Here is a 20,754-nt window from a genome sequence, read left to right as displayed (position 1 = left end):
AAACTGTAATTCAACTTTAGTGGGCACATTTCCTTGGGACCTCTTGAGACTGTTTCCCAGGCCATGGCCACTCATATTGTTTCAGAATAAACCTCTTTAAAACATTTTTGGCCGGGCGCGGTGGCTCAAGCCTGTAATCCCAGCACTTTGGGAGGCCGAGACGGGTGGATCACGAGGTCAGAAGATCGAGACCATCCTGGCTAACATGGTGAAACCCCGTCTCTACTAAAAAATACAAAAAACTAGCCGGGCGAGGTGGCGGGCGCCTGTAGTCCCAGCTACTCGGGAGGCTGAGGCAGGAGAATGGCGTGAACCCGGGAGGCGGGGCTTGCAGTGAGCTGAGATCCGGCCACTGCACTCCAGCCTGGGCGACAGAGCAAGACTCCGTCTCAAAAAACAAAAAAAAAAAACAAAAAAAAAAACCAAAAAAAAAAAACAAAAAAAAACCATTTTTACAGAGTTGGGTTTTTCCATTAATACCTACGCCAGTAGTTCTCAAACCTTTACATGCTTCAGAAACACCAGATTGCTGGCCCCCCTCCCCAGTCTCTAATTCAGAAAGTCTGGACCAGGGGTCCATCAACTGTCATTTCTACTATTATCCCAAGTGATGATGCTTGGATAATTTAGATTTTGAATTATCAGGCAGAGAAGTTCTTTCCCTCCTCTCCTTGCTGCTTCTGGGCCAGCACACCAACTTTTCAAAGTACCAAGTATTGACAACTTAAAATTCATAAGATGTTGATTCAAATCTGGTACAAGTACTGTCTCTATTATTTAATAATATAGAACGTTGTACAGATATTACAATATAGAACACTGCTACAGATTTAGGGATCAAGGGAGGTAAAAGAGGTCACAATGGGAGGAAGGAAGGAAAGGCAGGTTTTATGCTTAGCATTAAATCTGATAAAAATGAGTCGGAGTACACCTCTATTAACACCAAACCATTTTTATTACCAAAACATCAACAGAAGTGAAATGAACCTGAGGCAGGCATAAGAATGCATTCCATAATTCCAGATGAACAAGTCAGAAGTCATTAAAGGCTAAAGAAAAACAATTTTATATGTAACATATATCTTGGGTTTATATATATCAGCAAGTCTTAGAGACAATAGGAGATGCTGAGCCAGACAAACTTTTCCCAAACAGAAACAGGTTCCAAGTTCTACTCAGTGACTACAATGTGCCTCTAACGGCAACCACTAGGGAGCCCTAAGGACTTCCTTCCCAAAGCAGCAAAGAGGAAACCTGTGTAGGGGAATGGAATTTCTCAAGAACCTGGTCCTCTTTCTAATCAGTCAGAAGGACTACTCTTCACCTTAAATTTACAAATAAGCACAGCATTAGTTAAGAATCTTCAATTCTCCTTTAAACTCCCAGACTTTCTCTACTTGCCTTAATTATCTTTAACAAAAATGAAGTTTCTTATTCCACAACTAAGGAAAAACAGTTAAATGCAAAGGGCCCAGGAAGAGCAAACTCTCACTAAATTTTATTCATTTTAAATAAATGTGAAAACACTTAGAAATCAACACTCTATATAAGCAACTTGTTACTAAAAAATTAAGACAAGATCCTTTTTTGTTTTGCAGAAGATGGATATAAGCTGGGGAAAGCAGAAAATTAATAATTTTATATTTGGATCACATAATAGTTTACAAAATGACTTCTAACATTACCTCATTTTATTCTCCACAAGCTGAGGATTTTATTTTTAAACTATGTCCAGATAATATGTACAACGTGTTTTTTTGTTGTTGAGACAGTCTCACTCTGTTGCCAGGCTGGAGTGCAGTGGCGCGATCTTGGCTCACTGCAACCTCCGCCTCCTGGGTTCAGGCAATTCTCCTGCCTCAGCCTCCCGAGTAGCTGGGACTACAGGCGTGTGCCAGCCAATTTTTGTATTTTTAGTAGAGACAAGGTTTCATCATGTCAGACAAGATGGTCTCTTATCTCTTGACCTCATGATCTGCCTATCTCAGCCTCCCAAAGTGCTGAGATTATAGGCATGAGCCACCGCGTCCGGCCTAAAATGTGTTTCTATTAGTGAAACTGAAACTTTTTAAGGCAGTTCAGTAAACATACTGCCTTGAACTACATAATGTACCGTCTTATCTCACATAGGACTTTCATTTGATGTATAACTCTTATACTCCTCAGATCACAATTTTGCAATGAAATCCAGTCTCTCAACCAGACAACTAATATATTCTCCTGAAATGTTATTTTACTTGCAGACATAGAAGAAAAAAAGAGGGTTTGAATGTTGTTTTCAAAAGTTACCATAAACATGCAGAAACAAACAAATTTTGCTCTTTGATATGATCCAAGTTTGTGTTTTTTTTTAATGGAAGCCCAAAGAAAATAACAGTCTGATATGCAGTGACTGCTCCGAAAAGCACTCAAGTAGTATAACATATTGCAATCATATCATAATGAATAGCAATACGGTATTTTCCTATCATTGGCTATAACTGCTAGTACACCAAAACACAGGAACTGTAAATAAAGCGGTTTCCTAAGTCGAAGGAGGCCTACATGGCTAGTATTTGAGTAGCAAGACTGGGTGATGTTATATACTGTATTTTTCACAATTCCTAATTACACAAAACATCATTGGTTCACAAAAACTAATTTCGCTTGATGCTACAATTGTAGTTATCACTATATTTCTACCAGAGTACTAGATTCTACTCATGTATCTGTAACTATAATAATTTTAAGCTATAATTGTAGATAAGAGGCTAAAATAAAAAATCTAAAGTATAAACATTAAACCATTGAAAACAGGAAAGATACTATCACAACCTGAAATCAACAGATCCTTTGAGAGATACCCCACCTGGAGGTGTTCTGTAAACAGCTGAAGCTCAGAGGATAGGAATATAAATTTAGGAGTGTTGGTATATAGACAGATCATAGTTCATGAAACTGCAGACAGAGACAAAATTGCCCCTCAAAAGTTTATGTAATGAAAACAAGGCCCAATACTGAACCCTAAGAATCACCAACATTTAATGCTGGGTACTTGATTAGGAAAGGAGGGTGGAGTGTGATGGAAGCCAGTGGAAGGGGGTTTCAAGGTGCAGGATAAGGGGCTGAAAAATATCCACCAGATGTATTAGGTGAGTGCAAAAATAATTGCAGTTTATGCATTGTTGGAATGTGCCATTTGTATCGGAATACATTCTAAAATAAATGTGGCTATGTTACATATCATTTTAATGGGAATGTCTCACTTTATGTTCTTTATTAATGACTTATTACTTGCTATTTTTATGTTTATTTTAGACTAGGGAAATGATGTTAGACAAAAAGCAAACTCAAGCAATTTTCTTATTTTAGTTCAAGGTGGGTCATAAAGCAGCAGAGACAACTGGCAACATCGACAATGCATTTGGCCCAGGAACTGCTAACGAATATATGGTGCAGTGGTGGTTCCATAAGTTTTGCAAAGGAGGCGAGAGCCTTGAAGATGAGGAGTGTGGCCCGCCATCAGAAGTTGACAATGACCAATTGAGAGCAATCATCGAACTAGCTGATCCTCTTACAACTACATGCGAAGTTGCCGAAGAACTCAATGTGAACTGTTCTATGGTACGGCCGGTTGGCATTTGAATCAAATTGGAAAAGTGAAAAAGCTCGGTAAGTGGGCGCCACGTGAGCTAACTGAAAATTTAAATTAAAAAAAAAAAATCGTTTTGAAGTGTCATCTTCCCTTATTCTACACAAGACCAAGGTACCATTTCTTGATCAGATTTTGATAGGAGACAAAAAGTGGATTTTATACGACAACCAGTGATAACCACCTCAGTGGTTGGACCAAGAAGCAGCTCCAAATCACTTCCCAAAGCCAAACTTGCACCAAAAAGAGGTCACGGTCACTGTTTGGTGGTCTGCTGCTGGTCTGATCCACTACATTTTTTTTTTTTTTTTTGAGACAAGAATTTCGCTCTTGTCATTCAGGCTGGAGTGCAATGGCGTGATCTCAGCTCACTGTGACCTCTGCCTCCCGAGTTCAAGCAATTCTCCTGCCTCAGCCTCCTGAGCCACTGTACTGTGCCCAGTCACTACAGCTTTCCGAATCTCTGTAAAATCATTACATCTGAGAAGTATGCTCAGCAAATCGATGACGTGCACCAAAAACTACAATGCCTGCAGCCAGCATTGGTCAACAGAAAGGGCCCAATTCTTCTTGCCCAATTCGTGCACGTTGCACAATCAACGCTTCAAAAATTGAACAAATTGGGTTACAAAGTTTTGCCTCATCTGCCATATTTAGCTGACCTCTCGCCAACCAACTACCACTTCTTCAAGCATCTCAACAACCAACTTTTTGCTGAGAAAAGGCTTTTACAACCAGCAGGATGCAGAAAATACTTTCCAAGAATTCGTCCAATCCTGAAGCAGTGATTTTTATGCTATCAGAATAAACAAACTTATTTATCGTTGGTAAAAATGTGTTGATTGTAATGGTTCCCATAATAAAGATGTGTTTGAGCCTAACTATGATGATTTAAAATTCACGGTCTGAAACCAGAATTACTTTTGCACCAATCTAATACCAACACAGAGGTCTCTGACAGAGCTAATTCTTTCTAATATGATTTGCTATCTCTTATGGCATATTCTCCCCTTATGACAATTTTCACAAAAAATTTTCCCCCTTTTCTTCAATAATCTTCCATATGAATTTAAAAATAATTCTGAAAGTTCTAGAAACAAAATTCTGCTGATATTTTGGGTGGAAATTTCATTAAGTCTACAAATTTGCCAGAATATAGATATTTTCATAATAATTTGTTTTCTCTTTCAGAAACCTGGCATATTTCTCTATGTGTACAGCTTTTCAAATTTTAATTCACCTAATTTAACTTTAGCAAATTTGTTGAGGTGTTTGAACCAGAGTGCCTCCATATTGAACAGGGGCGAGGTAGGTAAAATAAGACTGAGATCTGCTGGGCTGCAGTCCCAGAAAGTTAGGCATTCTGAGTCACAGGATGAGATAGGAGGTCAGCACAAGATACAAGACCTTGCTGACATTAACAGGCTGCAGTAAAGAAGCCGGCTAAAACCCACCAAAACCAAGATGGCGATGAGAGTGACCTCTGGTCTTCCTCACTGCTACACTCCCAGCAGCACCATGACAGTTTACAAATGTCATGACAATGTCAGGAAGTTACCCAATATGGTCTATTTTTATTTTTTGAGAGGTAGTCTTGCTCTGTTGCACAGGCTGGAGTGCAGTGGCACAATCTCAGCTCACTGCAACCTCTGCCTCCCGGATTCAAGCAATTCTTGTGCCTCAGCCTCTTGAGTAACTGGGACCACGGGTGAGAACCACCATGCCTGGTTAATTTTTGTATTTTTAGTAGAGACGGGGTTTCACCATGTTGGCCAGGCTGGTCTCGAATTGCTGACCTCAAGTGATCCACCCACCTTGGCCTCCCAAATTGCTGGGATTACAGGTGTGAGCCATGGCATGGGAACCCCTATGTGGTCTAAAAACGAGGCATGAATAATCCACCCCATGTTTAACACATAATCAAGAAATAACCGTAAAAATGGGAAACCAGCAGGCCTCAAGGCTGCTCTGCCTAGGGCGTAGCTATTCTTTATTCCTTTACTTTCTTAATAAACTTGCTTTCACTTTATTCTATGGAATTCACCTCAAATTCTTTCTAGCACGAGATCTAATAACCCTCTCTTGGGGTCTGGATCGGGACCCCTTTCTTTTTTTTTTTTTTGAGACGGAGTCTCGCTTTGTCACCCAGGCTGGAGTGCAGTGGCGCGATCTCGGCTCACTGCAAGCTCCGCCTCCCGAGTTTACGCCATTCTCCTGCCTCAGCCTCCCGAGTAGCTGGGATTACAGGCGCCAGCCACCTCGCCCGGCTAGTTTTTCGTATTTTTTTAGTAGAGACGGGGTTTCACCGTGTTAGCCAGGATGGTCTCAATCTCCTGACCTCGTGATCCACCCGTCTCGGCCTCCCAAAGTGCTGGGATTACAGGCTTGAGCCACCACACCCGGCCCGGACCCCTTTCTATTAACAAATTTACAAAATAAAAGCAGTCATTAAGACACCACAAAATAGCAGTCATTAAGATACCACAAACACCCCTGAAATTAATGGTTGTGCCAGATATAAAATTATCTCACCATGTACTTAATTACCTTTTGAAAACTTACTATCTTCAATCACAACCATTGAATCCATTGATAGTAAAGACATGGCTAATTTTAAAACTTTAAGATAGGGGTTGACAGCAGAGACATGATTGAATTTTGGGGGGTGATGAAACTATTTTATTATTCATTGTGGTGGTGACTCCGTATCTGTATGCATTTGTCAAAATTCACAAACCTATATGCTAAAAAGGTAAATTTTGTGTTAAGTATACATTAATTTTAAAATGTTTAAAATATTTTATGAAGCACTTTAAGATTCTAATTTTAAATATGGGTTTTTATAGAGATGCAAATGAGCCTACACTTATACCTCTTCTGTGGGCAATGAGTACACAAAGCCATCACTTTCACAGAAACCTTAAAACACCAACCAAATGTGCACCGGGAAGCACATACAAAATACTCCTGGAAGCACTACTTGAAATAACAGTAAAAACAAACCAACCAACCAGGAAACTACCCAAATGTCAAGCAAAAAGAAAGGAGATGAGCTGCAGTATATTCACATAATAGACAACTAAAAACAATAAAATAAATCAAGTATACAGGCAGATGCACTAGTAGTGACGAATTTTTTTCAAAGTATACAAAGTGTGACATCATTTATACTAAGTTCAGAAACAAGCAAAATTAAACAGTATAATATCAAGGGATATTTTATATGGTAAAACCATACAGAAAAGCAAAAGGATACTGAAGAGAGATGTACCTGAGGCACAAGTATCGGATGTAACACAGAGGGTCATATGGGGGCTTCAAAAGTATTGGTAATGACTGGTTTCTTACACTAGATAGTCTTATTATTATATAGGTGTCTGCTTTATATTTTCTAAAATGCACATATGAAATATTTCACAAATATTTACTTATTTCACAAATAAAGCATGTAAAATTTAAAAGAAAACCCAGAATTTTTGGCAATTAAAAAGAAGTCTTGACTAGAAGGAATAGAAAGCAAGCAAATATGAGAAGCAAAATGTAAAAATTTGTAATACACAAGGACAATGACAACTGATAAATAATAGATATGACTGACCAAAAAAGGCTCAAAAACAGGGTAACTTTTTTTGTTCAAAAAGACTGGAGGTTAAAACAACAGTAAGAATCCAGGAAGAGTAGCAACACATTTTTTCTCCCATATGGCCACTTTACTAGCCACACACCCAACTCCTCATGCGGCAGGGGGAGGGGATCAATTCACTTCTTTACTCCTAGAGAAGGCTGATGTCCTCAGAAAAGACAGGAGTTTGAAGGAAGCAGAGATGATGCCTTAAGAAAAAAATGAAAACACAGGTAAATCTGTTTAAAACAGATGATTCTAAAAAGAAGGAAAAGTAAAAGGATTGAGAGAGAAGGTACTTGAGGAGAAAGCCAAGAAGAAGAAAGCATAACACATTAAGGCAATAATTTTGTGACATTAGATGGCTGGGTAGGTTTTCCTTTGCATGTGGTTAACTAAGTTTTTAAGGATAAGAAGCATAACTGGAACTAACAAATTACACCCTATTTAAAAGGTATCAACTAGCTGAAGGTATCAGTATCTCAAAGGGGTCGTGAGAAAGATCTAATTTGCTTCATGTTGAACAGTGGTAGGGCAGTTTCTGGGCAAAAAAAAAAAAAAAGTCTAGTTCCCCCCACACCCCCACCCCAAAGTTCATTGAGGGCTTTTTTCTAAGGTTCAAGGAAAATAAGGCTTAAGTTAAATTAAGACTATTTAAATTAAAATTTAACAACAATACATTTCATCTTTCTGCAACACTCAAATGCAACTGGCTCTAACTTTATTGTTTTGTTTTCACAACATGAGTTTAAATCTACATTTGGTAGTAGATTTCTCTGAAATTAAAGTTTATATTGGGCCGGGCGCAGTGGCTCAAGCCTGTAATCCCAGCACTTCGGGAGGCTGAGACGGGTGGATCACGAGGTCAGGAGATCAAGACCATCCTGGCTAACACGGTGAAACCCCGTCTCTACTAAGAAATACAAAAAATAGCCGGGCGAGGTGGCAGGCGCCTGTAGTCCCAGCTACTCAGGAGGCTGAGGCAGGAGAATGGCGTGAACCCGGGAGGCAGAGCTTGCAGTGAGCTGAGATCCGGCCACTACACTCCAGCCTGGGCGACAGAGCGAGACTCCGTCTCAAAAATAAAATAAAATAAAGTTTATATTGAATTATTGTTTGAAGACACAAAGGGAATATGGAGAAAAGCACCCCAAAAAACAAAACAAAACAAAAAACCCTTTTTATTGGCGGCAGTAGTAAGGGTATTAAGTCAATTTCTTTCACAAATACATAGTAGACAAGATACAGCTAAAGTTAGATTTGAGCCCCTTCTCTGGCAAATAACTACGTATGTGATTAGGCACCTCACTGAGCTTTTCTTATCCTGTTTCCACATCTTAAAAACCATCAATGACTAGTTTATTCTGAGGGCTAAAAACAAAAAGAGTTAATACACGCAAAGCAGAGAACCTGGAACAAATTCCAAGAAGCAATACCAGACTGAAGAGCCCTAGATCACCTATCCCTCCAAATTTTATATCTCCAGCTTTATATGTCACAAGCATTTCACTTTCACACCAACAGAAAACGAGCTGGCTCTTATCCAAAAGTCCCAGCCTTGATGATCAATTATTTCGCTACCTCAGGTTTATACACACTGGCCCGCAATGCTACCACTCAGAGGCAATTGTGTAACCTGACTTTTGTGGTAATAGCGATACTGACTTCCATTACTAGAACATGCTTCTCTAGGAATATGGATTGAAAGTTTGGTAGCCAATGATTTCTATGGGCAGATTCCAGTAACCTTGTTAATAACCTAATGAGTTTCAATCCATTTACACACCTTACTTTCGAGTTTTCATTTTATATTAAAAAAAATTTTTTTTTTAATTTTTTTAACTCACAAGTTTACCCACAGGTAAAAGAAGACAAATAACCATGTTTTCTCTCAGAAATATATGTTACTATCAAACTCTGGGTGCCAAGCAAGTAACTAGTGAACATCTTACATGCTTTCATTTTTCCTTTCATACACAACTTCATATATTTTATACTATCTTCTACTTTCCTACAGAACTTGACCTATTAGGACAAGTGATTTAAGACCAAAAGATCAAAACATAAGAATATTAAGTAGTCAAATAATTAACAGTAGCTGAGTAGCTCAAGACGACAAACATTCATCAGAAAGGCTGGCTGAAAAAACATTAAAGTCCTCTAAGAAGAATACTTATTTCCACATACAACAGAAAACAAGGAGACGATATTGCGCATTTTGTTTCAAGCCTTCCTAGAAACACCGTACGTAGAATGTGACTTTCAGCCCTATTTAGGGAAAGGGTAAATATATAAGAACCTGGAAGAAAGCTTTGAAGTGAGCATCCTCTTGAACGGTAGTGTTCTGATCACTTGGGAGGAGAGGGAACAGGCTCTGAAGTCTCACCCTTTCACAAATCACCTTGTTAGGATGGCCAGGTAGAGATGCTGAATTGGCCCCGGGAGATATCTGGGAAAAAGAGGAAGAAAAGGATAGTTCATGGCTAGCTGCACCAATGTGGAGAATCATGCCTATGAAGGATAGTCTGGATTTTCTAGGTATTTGATGATTCTGCTAGCAAAGACAGGAAAGAAATTAAAAATTAATTTTAAACATCAAAACACAAAGATGGCAAAGGTTGCCTCTGGCAATGGATCTCTCTTGCGAAAACTATTGGAGGCAAAACAGCACAGCCCAAGAACACCACATCCTTCCTGTTTCCCAAATACCTATTGGTAACTTTTTCTGTTGGTGTTAATTCTGAAATCCTAAAGGACAGACTTCATGCTAAGAAAACCCAAGGTAAAATCACATATCTTAAGTACAGAAAGGTTAAGTGTTTGCCTGGACCAAGATTAATACTTTTTCTCATTCTGTTCTTTAGTTAACCTTCCAAAATAATCATGTAAAGGAAGATGACAGATTTAACAGTATTTGTGGCAAATTTTCTATAGCAATCATATGTTTGACCGCGGAAATCTCAGCTCTATTTAACACAAACCTAATGACCTTCCTAAGGAATAAAGGACACAATCATAAGCACAAAAGTAAATGACTGCCACGTTTCAAATGCTTGATTTGGCCAATGTGGTGGTCACACCTGTAATCCCAGCACTTTGGTATGCCAAGGTGGGAGGATCGCCCGTGTCTACAAAAATTAAAAAACAAAAATAAATGTTTGACTTGATCATGGGTAAATCCCCTTAAATTCATATGTAAATATACTTACTCTGTAACATTAAAAAAATCATGAACATAATGTGTTTCACTGTGCTGTAACAGTGAATTCTTCTTGGGGGGTTAAGGCTAGTGGTCCCTCTTGTCCCTACACTAAAAGTTATATACTTTAACATAGTCTTCTTTTTAGTGTTTCGTTGCCTCATTCGTTCACTCAACCCTACATTTAAGCGTCTATTTGGTGACAGGCACTAAACCAAAAACAATGGCATCGTTTCCTACTTTCAAAAAGTATATGCTATAAAAAAGAAACAGAAGTAAATCACTGCATGATTTAAGTATTATGGTAACGGTAGGCACTAGGTGCTATGAAATAGCAGCTGCCAAGAGACAGCAGTGTAGCCAGGGAACTGCAAAACATTCAGCATGGCTAGACAGTAAAGCAGCAGCCAGAAACTGATCATAAAATGAAATGCTAATTATACTAATATCCCTGCTGTTAATATATTAATATCCCTACCTTCCTTAGCTTTTTTATAGTATTTTGTTTCTGGTTTGCTATGGACTTGGTAAACAGATAACTGTGCCCACTGGTAAGAGTAAAAATACTTCCAAAGACTCACCTAGAAGTAAAAAACAAAGCACTTGAAAACAGGAACTTTAGAATTCATCAGTTTTCTGTATAGAATGTTCTGATCTCTATACTGCAAACATGAATGTGCTATCCTTTACCATTATGCAGAAGCATGCATTGCTGAATCAAGGCGTATTTACTGATTGATTCCTACAAGCCAAGAATTACATTAGGAAGAATATAGAGACAGGCCAAATGCAGTGGCTCATACTTGTAATCTCAACCCTTTGGGAGGCCCCAATGGGAGAAGCGCTCGAGTACAAGAGCTCAAAACTAGCCTGGGCAACGTAGAGAGAATCTCATCTCTACCAAAATAAATAAATAAATAAAAATTTTAAAAAGTTAAGTTAGCGTGGCATGGTGGCACACTCCTGTAGTCTTAGCTACTCAGGAGGCTAAGGCAGGAGGTTCACTTGAGCCCAGTAGTTTGAGGTTACAGTGAGCTATGACTGCAATACTATACTCCAGCCTGGTCAACACAGTGAGACAGTTTCTAAAAATAAGTATTTGTTCATCTAATAAGATATAAAGATAAAACATGGGCCCTACCCTGAAGCAGCTTATTCTAACAATTTTTGAAACCCAGATGCAAGCAGCCAACCATAATATATTTAAAAGCCATAAAATAGGGGAAAATTATGAGTAAGAGTTCTGAGTTAATATGAAGGTAAGAGTTAAGATTTCATAGAAAAAGGAATTATTTCATATTCCTGACTCAATCTAAGGAGGGCTTTTGCCACTCTCTCAAAATGGTTGGTTTCTTTATGCATCCTCTTGAGCTTTTCATTTGCTCATTATGCATCCTTTGTAGGATGTTATCCTAAGGCCATCCTGCCTTCAACTATCATGCCCAAAGCAGTCTTACAAAATTGCTAGTACAAGTAGCTGGCTGGGAAAAGCCAAATTAAGGTCATGTTTCTTCTCCTTCAGTCCTTGTTCCTTTGTAATCTTAAGATCTTGGTCAGAGACAAAGGAAAAACTGGCCAATCTGGTCCCTGTGGCCATAATTTTCAAGCACATCCCCTCCTACTCACAATAGTTTCTTTTGATCAGAAGCTCCATTTGTCTTAAAAAGGATGGACCAATATAACAGAGAAAAGCTACATTCAAATATAATGGAGAAAAGCTATATTCAAATATAATGAGAAAAAACTATATTCAAATACAATGGAGAAAAGCTATATTCAAAATAAGTCTGGGACAAAACCATAGATGGGCTTGATTAAAACGAGGTACAATTTTATTTTACTACTAGGTAAAATAAAATCACACACACACATTTTGTGTGTGTGTGTGTGCGTGTATGCGTGTATGTATGGGACAGGCAGTCCCATACATAGGCCGCCCAAGATTACCTCTGGTGTACATCTATACAACCCCCTTCCCCATGTGCGCAGGCAGGGCTGTGAATGTGATGTATTTCATTCCCATGATTAGGTAAAATCATATGACAAAGGTGGAGAGGTGTTCAGATGTAATGAAGATTCCAAGTCGGGTGAATTCAAGTTAAAGAGAGACATTATCCTGGGTGAGCCTGGGCCTGACTTAATCAGAGAAAGCAGAACTGAGTCCTTCCCAAGAGATTCTCTTGTCAATTCTTTAGACTAAGCTGCTGTAAGAAGGCATGCAAAGGGTACCACGTGGCAGGCGCTGGAGGGCAGCTTCTAGGAGCTGAAAGCAGTCACCAGTTGACAGCCAGCAAGAAAATGGGGGACCTCAGTCCTATAATCACAAGAACCACATTCTACCAGTGAACTTGGAAGGAGACACGGATGAAATCACAGCTCTGGGCCGGGTACAGTGGCTCACGCCTGTAATCCCAGCACTTTGGGAGGCCGAGGCAGGCAGATCATGAGGTCAAGAGATAGAGACCATCCTGGCCAGCATGATGAAACCCCGTCTCTACTAAAAATACAAAAATTAGCTGGGCGTGGTCGCGCACACCTGTAGTCCCAGCTACCTGGGAGACTGAGGCAGAAGAACTGCTTGAATCCAGGAGGTGGAGGTTGCAGTGAGCCGAGATCGCGCCACTGCACTCCAGCCTGGTGACAGAGCAAGACAGGACGGACGGACGGACGGACGGACGGACGGAAGGAAGGAAGGAAGGAAGGAAGGAAGGAAGGAAGGAAGGAATCACAGCTCCTGCAAGGTAAGGCCCTGGACAGGGAGCCCAGCAGCTAATCCATACCAGGACTCCTGATTCATGGAAATTGTGAGGAAATATCTGCGTTTTAAACAAATAAATGTGTGGTAATTTGTTACACAAAACAGAAAACAAAATGTATATGTATATAACTCGAATAAAAATTATTGTACCACAGTGAAAAAAAGTTGTTCTCCAGAATTTTGGCTACACTGATTTGATTACAAAGGATATAAAAATTAACACATTTTTATTTAAGCAGTATAACAGGTTTTAAACCCTCAATCTGGTAACAGCTGGCTTCATGACAGAAACTGAACTAGGCTCTTCCATCTTTATACACTGAACATTAGGTTTAACAGACTTGCTTAAAGTCACACACCTCAGAAATATCAAAACCATAATCTGAACTCAAGTGTATCAAATTCTAAGGTTCATACTCAACCCACTAAATCACCTTCTACTTTAAAGTAACATTCTTTATAATCTAGTTTGATTAGTAAATATCAACTATTCCACCAGGCCTATTTAAAACCATTTTTAGTACTTAAAAATAAACTTGTTTCCTGAAAACTGATATAATTTTATTTTTCCTTAGGCTGGCATTACACATTTGTTAACTTTGGCTTTCTCTCAGATTGCAACCTGTATTTAAAAAGTCCTGCCAAGGAAACATCCTGAGACCAGATTAAGTCTGCAACTCCCAAAACTCATCATGTTTAATGTCTATTTCCATATAATCATATGACTAATTCATTAAGCATAACTGAGAAAACCCTATTTCACAAGACTAAAGTTTACAGAAAATAGTTTAACCTTTTAAGCATCAATACTACTATTTTAGGACATCCTTTGTTTAATCTGGCCATTCTGTGTTTTCGTAACATAACCAACAATTTAACTTTTCTTGGAGACTGTAAGAATTATTAGTAATTATCACACTAACATTAGCACTTAGGACAAGACACTGTCCCAAAACATTTAAAATTGCTTCTGACAACAGCATCCTTCTTCGTTCCTTTTTTTTTCCTCCAATAAAAGTGAGAGAGAGGATACAGATACATGACTTCTAAGCCAGTGTGACATAATGTACTTCTACAAAATAAGGTGTTCACAAAGGCCCACACAGCATTCTTCAGCATACCAACTGGTCGGTCAAAAGCACTAAAATCACGGTCTAATATAAAAGATGAAAACAAAACATTAGATGAGGAGTCAGGTGCTTAGTGTCATCTCTAGCTACAAGTCTGGGTATCTGTAAAATGAAGTCAAATCCAGAACTCCAAATATTCTCACCACTTCCATGATGGCAACTGTTAATCTCTTGGAAGTAATTAGGTAGATTAATAGTTTAAAAAAACATGTTTGAATCTCTAATATTTAAACTGATAAATTATCAGGTTATATTCCAAAATATGAGAAAAGCCACATGCATCAATATGGTATGGTCACCACACCACAATAGTGGCGACAATTTAAAAGGTAACTAGAAGCAACCTAAATGTTTAACAAATATTTGCTAAGTAAAATTACAGTACACTTGCTTCATCTATGCAGCCATTAAAAAGTAGCAACCAGAAACACTACTACTTGGGGGAGGGGAAAATTATTTAAATGCTATGATTGTAAGGAGGGTTAAATATAAACAGGACTTCATAAATTCAAGGAAAAAATTATCTTGGAATATTAGGAAGGGAAACAGAGAACTCCCTATAAAGATTAAAGAGTAGCCAAATCAATGAGGTGACTTGAGCATACCCTCAGGAGAACATGTATAAGCTCCATGTCCTGTTCAGCACAATGTCACTAACACCTAGAAGAGTACATGGCACATAGCAGGCATTCAACTATTTATTAAAAGAATAATCTTTCAAACTGTAAGCAAATGATATACAGCCTGCCTTTCTCATTTGTGTAACAAGTTTCTTAGAAATCTGGTTGGTGGCCGGGCGCGGTGGCTCAAGCCTGTAATCCCAGCACTTTGGGAGGCCGAGACGGGTGGATCACGAGGTCAGGAGATCGAGACCATCCTGGCTAACATGGTGAAACCCTGTCTCTACTAAAAAATAACAAAAAACTAGCCGGGAGATGTGGCGGACGCCTGTAGTCCCAGCTACTCGGGAGGCTGAGGCAGGAGAATGGCGTGAACCCGGGAGGCGGAGCTTGCAGTGAGCTGAGATCCGGCCACTGCACTCCAGCCTGGGCGACAGAGCAAGACTCCATCTCAAAAAAAAAAAAAAAAAAAAAAGAAATCTGGTTGGCAATGAGACAAGCTAAAAGCTTTGATCAAGGAAGAGATGTGATGCACTCACCTGCAGATCACCATTAAATGAAGACAGTGGTTGCCCAGTAAGTCCACCCCATCCTGCTGAGGCAGAATAAATCATTGAGCTACTGATGTATGCTGTGCTCCTTGCTGGGATTTTCTGTTTCCCTGTTCTGAGAATAAACTAGACCGAAATGTCACCTCTCCTTTGAGAAGAGTTCTATCACTGGGCCTAAAACAAAACTATTTCCTTGGCTTTTGTTTTCTGGGAGCAGAGTTCTCTGAAAGGATTCTGACAGTGTGGAGCAGAGGTACTCAAAGGCCTGGGTGGCATTCTTCAAAGCTGGTCCAGGAGAGGACACTGGAAGCAGGAATGGGGCTGTGCACCCTTGGAGTTATGCAAAAGGCAGGCCTGGATGGTCACAGGGATCTTTGGGGGATGACAGAAATGTTCAAAATGTAACAAAAATAATCTAATTGAATTGAGTGAATTTTATGGTATGTAAAACATAACTCAATAAAGCTCCTTAAAAAAAAAAATCAAGGGCCTGGCTCTGGAAAACTGAGGTCCAAACACTGGATAGAAACTGACCCTCTGAGACGTTATTACTCTTTGAGATCCAAGACAAAATTTCTAAGTCATTCATCTCTAAGCTTCAACAATTCTCATACACAAATGACATATGAAAAAGAATGAAAGGAAAAAAAAATCATTCTATCACCACGCAAGTCACAATTTGTTTTTCATATGTGTCTATATATGTGTGTGTGTATATATATAGACACACTTATGAAAAAGAAAAAAATATATATATATATATTTTTTTTTTCGGGAGACGGAGCTTCGCTCTTGTTGCCCAGGGTGGAGTGAAATGGCGCAATCCTGACTCGTATAATCCTGACTCACTGCAACCTCTGCCTCCCAGGTTCAATCAATTCTCCTGCTTCGGCCTCCAGAGTAGTGGATTACAGGTGCTGGCCACCACACCCAACTAATTTTTTGTATTTTTAGTAAAGACAGGATTTCATCATGTTATCCAGGCTGGTTTCGAACTCCTGACCTCAGGTGATCCACTAACTTCAGCCTCCCAAAGTGCTGGGATTACAGCCGTGAGCCACCATGCCTGACCTAAAAAATAATTTTCAAAAGCTAATAGGCAGTATTAGGAGAAAACCAAGGACTGGTACTATGTGGGTGAGGATGTTCATTACTGCCCAGCACTGCGATAATCATTTCTAAAAAGAAATTATTGTTCCCATTCTTGAGTTTAGGCAAACAAACTGGACCCATCTTTTTCTGAGAGCACAGCAAAAATAGGGTCTGTGAAAACAGCCTAAGGCTCCCCTACTTCCTTTCCCCAGTCCAGAATCCCATAAGGTGATAAAAAAGAAGGAAAAGGGAAAAGAAAACAGATACAACTAAAGAAATCCTCTTCCCATTACACACACAATGCAGAAATAAAGGGTAGGAAAAATAAGAGATATTTTAAATAAACTTTTATTTCCTTCCCTTCCAAAATCTAGATTTGCCTACACAAAGATTTTTCTCCCCTCAAAAAAGTCTCAAATTGTTTTACTTAGGTTGGTTATCACAAAGAATTACACAGCAGTGAAAAATATCTACACCACAAAAGTCCAAACCAATGAAAAATTTTATACACACACTCTCCCCTCTCCCTCTCTCCAAACACACGCACACACATATAATTACTTACATAATAACTGTGGGTTTTACAACAGTTGGAAAAAAGAGGTATGACTGAGTTATTATTTTATTAAATAACAATCATAATTCAAATGTTTATTGCTTGCCTGCCATATGCTGGATGCTGTGACTACAAAATGGGAAAATGAAACAATCCTTACCCTTAAAGCCACTCAGTCTAGTGAGGGACAATTAATAACAGAACTCCAAGAGGATAATAGGTAAGAGGTAAAAAGTTCAGATCCTTAAAAAAGGGAAAGATCTAAGGCAGGCAGGCTCCATGGCAAACACCTGTAGTCCTAGTTACTCAGGAGGCCAAGAAAGGAGGATCACCTGGGCCCAGAAGTGCGCGTCCACAATGGACAACACAGCAAAACCTGTTTCTGGAAAAACTAAAATTAAAAAATAAATAAATAAATAAAAAGATGTTAGAATTGGGAAAAGAGACTGTGTACATGACCCCTCTTCTTCATCTGTATATTCTAAATTTGTCTCATTAATTTACTATATAGAGTTCAAGTATTAATGCTTTATCTCCTGTAGATAACGTCGTATTAGATAACGTTTGCTGATGAACTAGACAAGAACTATACTGTTCAAATCCATGTTTACAATCTGTTCGCTCTTTATAGAGAAAAGGCTGTGAGTTAAATAGAGCAAAATGGAAGTGAAAACTGTCTGACATGTTTTCTTAGCAGGAAAACAAACACGAAACAAATAAGTAGACCCCGACGCAATGCAACAATCAAGACTAATTAACAACTACCTTTCCAGCAAGATGAATTACAAAATGGTGGTGGCCTAAACCAAACTAGAGGTGGTACAGAGAAATAGGTGGAATAAACTAGACGACATAATCTTGACCAATAATCTTTCCATATTGATCAAGTACCTAATCACTTCAGAAACTTTTATAAGAACTTCTCACCCATACTTTCCACTCACAGCCTCAAAAAAAGAAAGTGAGCACAAACAGAAAGAGCCTAGGAATGTAACATGAATTAACTAAAAGCCTCATCCAATGCTGTTGGCAGACAACATATCTACACTCTACATTATGAGCTAACAGATTCAGTTATGTCTGACTATGCCATCTTGTTTACTCTTTATCAAAAATTAGGTTATTTTAGTAAAGAAAATTCTCAATACTGACCCAGGGTAATACCTGACAATTTAACTATAAAAACAGGATGGGCATATAAAGCCCAACAAGTATGGAAATACGAACTACCTTCTAAAATCACAGACGAAGTCAGAGGTGGAAAACCCACCGATTATATATGTCCAACTTTTTTTATATTTTACAGATGAGAGCCTGAGGTGCACATGACCAGTCTGTCGCAGAACTTATTCCTATAGGATCTAAGGCCTTCAAATCTCTTAGAAATAAGTCTCACAGATACATTATAAAAACCAACTTAAAATTGAACGAACAATGTATGATTAGTACGTTTGCAAAAGGTGAAATATACCAGTACATGTCTAAACTCCAGAGAAAGGGGACACAATTCCCAGGTAAACTTCCAGTCAGAAATTTCTTTTTTTTATTCCAAGTGTGTCCCAGCTTCCCACACCTGATGACATCTATAGGCATTTGGTTTCGTATTGTCACCTCTACAAAAGTTCTATTTCTTCCATTACACGGTGTTCCCTGAAGATAGGAACAATTTTACTTTTATTCCAACTGTCCCTATAAAAGGGAATTTTTTTGAAAGCCTACATACAAGGGTTGCTTGCTATTGAAAGAAATTTATGGTAAATGTTCAAGTATAACAGCACTCGCAATCAAGGCTAAATAGGATACAACAGATTTGCAACTCTAAGGTAACAACTGTATTATGAGCTTTGAATATATTTGAGTTTTCATATATTAAGTCCACCTCTTAAGAAAAAAGAAATGGCAAGTCATACGATGGTGGCGATAATTACATGTGTGTGTTTCTACTTTCGGTAGAAAAATTAGCATACTCAACTTTTACTGAATAATAGCATACATCATTTTTGCAACACAAAGAAAAATACTGTACCTTACAAGCCATACAAACGTAAACGAAAACTTTATTTTTTTTTTGGACCTCAATAACCTGAAATACTCCCGTTTCAAAAACCAACCTCTCTCACGCTTCAGCCCTGAAAGAACTTTCATCCCCTGAGAACAAAACGCAGCCTGTCCAGAAACCCACGGAAGTAGATGGACGCCAGAGACGACCCTTTCGACCGGGTTCCGCGTTCTCCTGGGTGACATCATTTCACCTGCGTCTCGACAAAATGGGAGGGAGCGAGGGAGCGAGGAAGCGAGACAGCGAGACCATCTGCCGGGCAGCGGGCCGGCGGCTCCCCGAGCTGAGACCGCGCCTCCTCGCCGCCGCGGGAACAAAGAGCGCCGGGCGGCCGGGCCAAACCTTAGCCCAAGACTCGGGTGCGGCCCCTCAGGCTCCCAACGGCCCGCGGCCCGTCCCGCCCTCGCGCTGCAGCCAACGGCCGCGGCGGCCAATACCTGCGAGGGGAGGCTCCGCCCTGCAGGGCAGCTCCCGCGGCTCCTCGCTGGGCCGCCGCCTCCTATTGTGACTGCTCGCCCAGCCCGCGGCCAGCTCGCCAGATCCGCCGTCCGCGGGCCTCCTCACCCCCGGAACCCCGGCTCCAACTGAGGCGCTGTCACTGCGCTTCCTTCTTCCCGGCACCATCACACGGGCCGCGCCAAGAAACGACGGCTGCACGCCCAGAGATGACAGAGTCGCCTAACGCCTCGGAGGCTCCATTCTCTCCGCCCCCGCGCCCCAACCTCGGCCCCGTCCCGCAACACCGCACTAGGGGCCCGGCCCCGCCCCGCCGCACCCCGCTTCGGCGATCACAGACCCGGGCTCGCTCCGCGCCGGCGCACTGGCCTCCGCTGCGCGCGCAGGCGACGCCCCTCGCCGCTAGGCCGCGAGATGCGCGGCCCTCCCACTTCTTGGGTACGGGTCGCCAGTCCCACCCCGTCCCCTCGCCAGCACAAACCTAGCGAGCCCAGCGCGCCGGACCGCCGGAACTCTCCTCCCCTTTCCCCTAGGCTCCGCACCGCGCGCCGAGCCCCCTTTGTTTCCACCCCACGGGGGAAAGGGGCGGGGCGGGGCGGGGCGGGGCTGCGCGCGGCCCGGCGCACGACTCGGAGTAGTTCCGGCAACAGAGCTGGGCGCGCAGCACCACTGCGCAGCCCCGCCCCAGCCCGCCCCCCGCCGCCTTGCGGACGGCAGGGCCCTGTTCCAATTCGTATAAATCTTCTCTTCGTAAATTGTTGCTACTGTTCCGTGCCTCCTACCTACAAAACTCCGCAATCAAACAGTAACTAACCTCACGTAGTTCTTACAGCATAAATGCATTCACGTGGCCCAAAAAGTAGGAATTTTTATTGCAGTACACAAAGGTGTCTCTCAGTGGAGCAAGCAAACAGGTTCGAACCGAACTTGTCTGAGGCTTCAAGTGTGACTGACAGTTGTTCAGACGTCGCTTGGGGAGGGGAAATAAGGACAAAGATTGAAGCCGGCTTGGCTCCTGTCCTGATAATCACGATACAAGAGAGGAAATAAAAATTTCCACAAAAGCACAATCCATACCAG

General features: G+C 40.6%; 1 protein-coding gene across 25 annotated transcripts in view; it reads right to left on the bottom strand.

The window, feature by feature from the left end:
- The window catches only part of RNF38 (ring finger protein 38), a 147,187-nt gene that overhangs the window by 44,277 nt on the left and 82,156 nt on the right, over positions 1-20,754 (bottom strand). For 4 of the 25 annotated variants that reach the window (XM_028835055.2, XM_028835056.2, XM_077965722.1 and 1 more), the window contains exon 3: positions 9,553-9,702. The exons of 4 other annotated variants lie outside the window; for them this stretch is intronic. In XM_028835055.2, coding sequence (XP_028690888.1) covers positions 9,553-9,702 — 150 coding nt within the window. Of the gene's footprint in view, positions 1-9,552; positions 9,703-19,185; positions 20,346-20,754 lie in introns of those variants that run through there. 17 more of the 25 variants (XM_001082059.5, XM_077965728.1, XM_015117440.3 and 14 more) reach the window with 17 other exon arrangements.

The sequence above is a fragment of the Macaca mulatta genome, chromosome 15 (assembly GCF_049350105.2).
Source record: "Macaca mulatta isolate MMU2019108-1 chromosome 15, T2T-MMU8v2.0, whole genome shotgun sequence".
NCBI lineage: Eukaryota > Metazoa > Chordata > Mammalia > Primates > Cercopithecidae > Macaca > Macaca mulatta.
The sequence above is the reverse complement of the archived record's forward strand: the minus strand, read 5'-3'. Positions and strand labels throughout refer to the sequence as shown.